We start from the raw sequence: 5,318 nt of genomic DNA, 5'->3' as shown, positions 1-5,318 counted from the left end.
ACCCCCTAGAGCGAGATAACTTTAGCTCGGGCTAAGGGTGTTTCGACCTTTTGTACTGGGGGTTATCCCGCTTCAGGTCCGGATCTGAAGCGGGATAAACCCCAGTATAAAAGCGGCATTAGTGATACGTTGGGTTTCATTTTGAATTGCTACAATATATGACGTTATCTAGGCAGAAACTAAAAGCACATGGTGAGTGGAGTTGAAATAAAGTACTCATATTGTCTAGCTAAAAAAATATGGTAATGACGTGCTAACACATTCCCCTTTTTTTACAGTGTTATTCAGTGCCAAGAGAACGTTATTACTCATAGCGTTCTGCTGCCATCTAAAAAACTGACTGCTTTGGCAGTGACACAAACAAAATGTACAAGCAATGATCAAGTGATGATGCCATAATCCAGGCCCCCTTATCTACATAGTTGAATCAGTGAGTTGAACACATGACTGCACATACTTTCAAAAGGTAAAAATGTGCCCTGGGTGAATTTTTCGACGTGCACTTATGCACAAGTTTACGACCAACGACAACCTGTAGTCATTTGTTACCAACATGTAATGGTTTGGTTATCAAAATGAAAACATTCGTGGTAGAAAATTCATGCTGGCTTAGTGAAACTCAGCAGCCTTATGAACAGGTGTTAATATGTACTACACAATTTGTAAAACTGTATGATTAAAATGCATATAATATGTGAATTGCAGTGCAGAATATATATAGTGCACAGTCACGCGTGAGTACTGCTCGATCATACACTATACCATCACACAGAAAAGGTGAGGCAATTCCCAAACCATGGTGGCAGGTTGAAATACTCACCAAACTGTGAAATATTTAGTTTTAATTTTGTATTCAAAGAACCAATCAAGCAAGCAAGCAAGACATGCATCCACGCACGCACACACGCACACGCACAAATACAAACACATGAATATATGCACAGTTAGTAACCAATTTTTAACCAAGCAAGATGAACACACTTCCTGCTCTTAGAAAGAGAGAGAGAGCCGACAGCAAAAAGCGGTAATCCGCAGCACGACACAAATAGACTTAGAAGTAAGGGTCATAATGACATGAATTTTTGTGTCCTAAAATATAATTTTGAAAACGTTGAAAGCAGTATTATATCTTGGAGTAATCATTCTGACGTCAGAATGATTACTCCAAGATTATATATACACAATATTTAATATGTATAGTAGAATTTTCAGGGGGTCATACGACCTCAGGACTGCTCTCAAATCAGGCAGTGCTACAGGCCGACACATCGTTTTACACTGGGCTCGGCCCTAATTTTGTCCTCTTTACGTACATATTGTTTGCTGAACAGGGCGCGAAATTAGCACCGGCCAACCGGCATATGCCTGCAAATTATTTGGAGGGCCGGTAACATTGGTGGTTTCAGCCGTGTAAGCGAGTACCTGCAATCCCCCCTGCATTTATATTTATAGCATTAATGAGCAAATATAGCCTATATTACTGTTTTACCTGAAGGATATCACGCCATAATTTATCAACATTTTACAAATTTGAAATCGAGAATGCAAGCGTGAAACATTACATTGATTTTTAAACAAAATTTGTGAGGGCTGGTAAATTATGGTGAGGGCTGGTAAAAATTTGCTGAACCAGCTCACTGGGCCGGTGCAAAAAAATCTGAATTTCATGCCCTGCTGAATAAATCATAGTGATTAGGTTCATCTTGAATTTGTAGCAGCCACATTGCTTAGATTCACTTTGCACATTTTTGGAAAAATGCAAACTATATTGAACACTGCAGTTGTTTTTGTTTGTGTTATATTGCTGATGTTGTTGTCATATATATTGTTGTGGTTGCCATGTCATCGTCGCCGTTGCTGCTCCTGCTACTGTTATTGCTGCCATTATTATCGTTGTTGTTGTTGTTGCTGTTGTTGTTTATACTATCTATTTCATCAGTCTACATCAAAGCTTTACGTAAACTGACTTGCTGTCTAGTTTTAAAATATATATACCAAATGGTATATTTTAAAACTAGACAGCAAGTTCACCTTCAGGTATGTCAAGCCAGCTTAACAAGGCCGTACCAGCTCAAGCTCAGTACATTGTTTTAAATACTAATAAGACACGCCAGTTTACTCACCATTCTCGGTACCATGAACAGACTCCAAGAAAAAGACAACTGAAAAATAAAAACATGAACACTGTTATGAATTGCTCTGGTTTATATATATAATTACCCCGATTCTTCACTGCATGTTATTGTACACACAGACCTATGACAATTTCAACAAAGGTCCCTTCTCCTAACTACCATATATAATCCAACCCAACAAATGTAGATAGGAAATTAAACCAATTTTTAACTACAGGTGAAGCCCTAAACATTATATACATGTAATTACACCACCAAATACATCCAAGGGGTAGAAATTAACTTTTGAACACGGGCTCCCTACCCTCAAAAAGAGGGAGTCCGCAGCAAAATGAGGGAGTCCGCAGTCTGAGGTTCAAAATTAACCAAGATATCAACAATAACGCATGTGCTTATTTTTAAGATTCATGCGGTTGCACGTCCGCCAAATTTTCTTTGGACATTAGCTGAAAAAATACGGTAATTCCGCGAGGCCGTGCTCCGGAACGAAGATAGTATGGCAGAATCCGGACTCCGGCATATATATGTCAAATCAGGGAGTCCGACAGTAAATCAGAGAGCATTTGACTCCGGACTCCCGTTAATTTCGCACCCTGCATCACTATATATAACAAAATAAACAAAGTACAAAAACTCAGTGAAATATCCAGTTTTCTTAGTTACCAAACTTTCCTAATTGTTATCTGACATGCTATGATGGCTTATTGGCTGGTTGGAGGAATGTATTGAGATCTGATCGAAGTACTGTGCAAGCATTTTCTCGCAAATCATGACAGTGACCAATGACTAACAATACCATTACCAGGGCTTGAAACTAACCTAAAATGTTCACTAGCCAGCAGGGCTAGTGACCTGTAAAATCTACTAGCCCTTAAAAATATCTCCCAGCCCTTACTTTTCTAAAGTGCCGCGCTGAAGCTACGCAGTGAGCACAATTTTGCCATTTGCGGAGGGGGGGTCTGGGTTTTGATTTTTGCCGCTCCGAGATACATTCTGTGAAATTCCTTGACTTTGTGAAAATTTAGATTCAGCATAGATTCAGTATATATATATATGGAATATATAGTAGAACAGAAACGTATTGCGTATACACTGTGAAGGGATTGACATGAGCTTGTGAATAAAGCAGCATGGTGGTTGGAACCGATTTTATTGTCTGAGGTATCGTGACTGTTAAGTTTAGGTTTTGCAATTTTATTATGTTTGCACACGCAAATTTTATATTACTTATTACTAGTTCGGTCGGGTTAGTAGTTGCTGAAAAAGTACTAGTAATATGTTATCTGGTAGGCATTCCAACTCGCCAACAGGGCTGGTCAGCCCAGACATTCTACTAGCCCTTGCTGATTTCTACTAGCCTCGGGCGAGCGGGCGAGCGTTAGTTTCAAGCCCCGATTACTAATAATTACTAACTAAATGTGGAATATCCTCCACTGCACACCAAAATAGATGATTCAGATTTCAGATACCACAAATCAACACATCCAATATATAGCAGTTTGTAAGTCACACTCGGGAACCATCTCACTTGTTCTGACCACTAAAATCACACTACAATCTGATGATATCCACGATGTACAGCCACAATCAGGCAACTCAAAATCTTGTGTACTATCTTTATAGGCTTTAGTGTCTGACATTTAATGTTGCTGCTCATAGCGACTAAGTATTTAGAGCCACATGATTCTGAGCAAACCCAGCATTTAATAACCAACCATTGCAAATCCCAAAAATTGCAAGCTTACTCATTGGCCGGTTTTTGGAAGACACCTCCCCCCTAACGTGTGATACTGATACACTCTGTAATGTCTGAGAAAGGCCTTACAAGCTGGATGTGATATGGGACCAATTTTAAAAAGATAAGTCCAATCACTAAAGTATAAGAAACTCATTGAATTTTAGTAAGAAACTCAAACTAATCTATTGTCCGTATTACAGCTTTCACAACTTATCTTCAGCAAATTTGAAACTTTTTCTTCAACATTTTAGTTCAGGCTGTGCTTTTGCCTATGTTCGTTGCTGCCGATGCAGACACAGCGTGAATGACCAGTACGCACTGTAGCATAGTAATACATACACAGGGTTCTTGTTAACTTTTGACAAAGCAGGTAATTTGACAATGAATAGCAGGTAACTGTTTTTCCGGCACGGACGGTAGGGCGAGCGGCGAAGGCGCGAAGCCCTGCTAGGGGGAAAAAATTTCTGATTTGACCCACAAATAGCCTATTTTGATGGGTATGGGTTCTAGAATTTGGTAGTTTAGATAGGAAAATATATGCTATTAAGTATCTATTATAAAAAGAAAAACCTGCCCGTGCACAGAATTTGTCTTGGGTTGGAAGTATTTAAAATAAACTTCGTTTTCTCAAATATGGATTAAATATTTTACCGCCTTTAGTGGGAGTTTCTCTCAAATTGATAGCCGGTAACAAATTGCGCGATAGGCGGTAAAAATAACCGGTTACCGGCTATTAACAAGAACCCTGCATACACATGCAAGACTAATGCACATAACTCCACAATAAAACAAGCAATAATTTATTCGTCAAGGTTCATTCACAATATAAGATGTACTTAAATCTCACTCTTCCTTCCCCTCTCCGTCTCACTCTGTCTGTCTGTCTGTCCGTCGGTCCGTCCGTCAGTTCGTCCGTCCGTTCATCCGTCTGTCTGCCTGCCTGCTCTCTATATATATATCTTTCTCTCTGGGTGTGTGCATGTGTTTGTTTGTGTGTATTGCTGGAAATGGGCTAATTATTAGTTACTGAATTTTTTTTTTTTTAATAACAAACTATAAATACACAACACATATGCGGTGCCAGTACCATCACACACGCACACATAAACGTATCTTCTCACGTGCATTCACACACGTGGTACAATTTGTGATGCCGATACCGAGTAAATTCAATACAACATCTGGCAGGCTGTCTAGCTACCTGCCTGTCTGACATCTAGCTATCTGTCTGGCTGGTTGTCTGTTTGTCCGTCTCTCCGTCCATCTATTCATTCGTTCAGTATGTATGTATATAATGTGAATTCTAAACTATGTATAGTGTGATTTATAGAATGGGATGTGCACTGTAGTAATGAATACAATGGTACCTTAAAGGGACAGTAGCCTCTAGGATTTTACTGCATACAACTGTACTTACTGTATAACAAATCGTCTATACCCACACG

At 39.3% G+C, this 5,318-nt stretch overlaps 1 protein-coding gene across 1 annotated transcript in view; it reads right to left on the bottom strand.

The window, feature by feature from the left end:
• LOC106815779 overlaps window positions 1-5,318 on the bottom strand; it is a 53,315-nt gene that overhangs the window by 43,449 nt on the left and 4,548 nt on the right. Inside the window, exon 2 of the mRNA XM_014820286.1 lies at window positions 2,124-2,162. Within this exon, the coding sequence (XP_014675772.1) occupies window positions 2,124-2,162 (39 nt within the window). The remainder of the gene's footprint in view (window positions 1-2,123; window positions 2,163-5,318) is intronic.

Source organism: Priapulus caudatus, unplaced genomic scaffold (assembly GCF_000485595.1).
Source record: "Priapulus caudatus unplaced genomic scaffold, Priapulus_caudatus-5.0.1 Scaffold1199, whole genome shotgun sequence".
Lineage (NCBI taxonomy): Eukaryota > Metazoa > Priapulida > Priapulimorpha > Priapulimorphida > Priapulidae > Priapulus > Priapulus caudatus.
The sequence above is the reverse complement of the archived record's forward strand: the minus strand, read 5'-3'. Positions and strand labels throughout refer to the sequence as shown.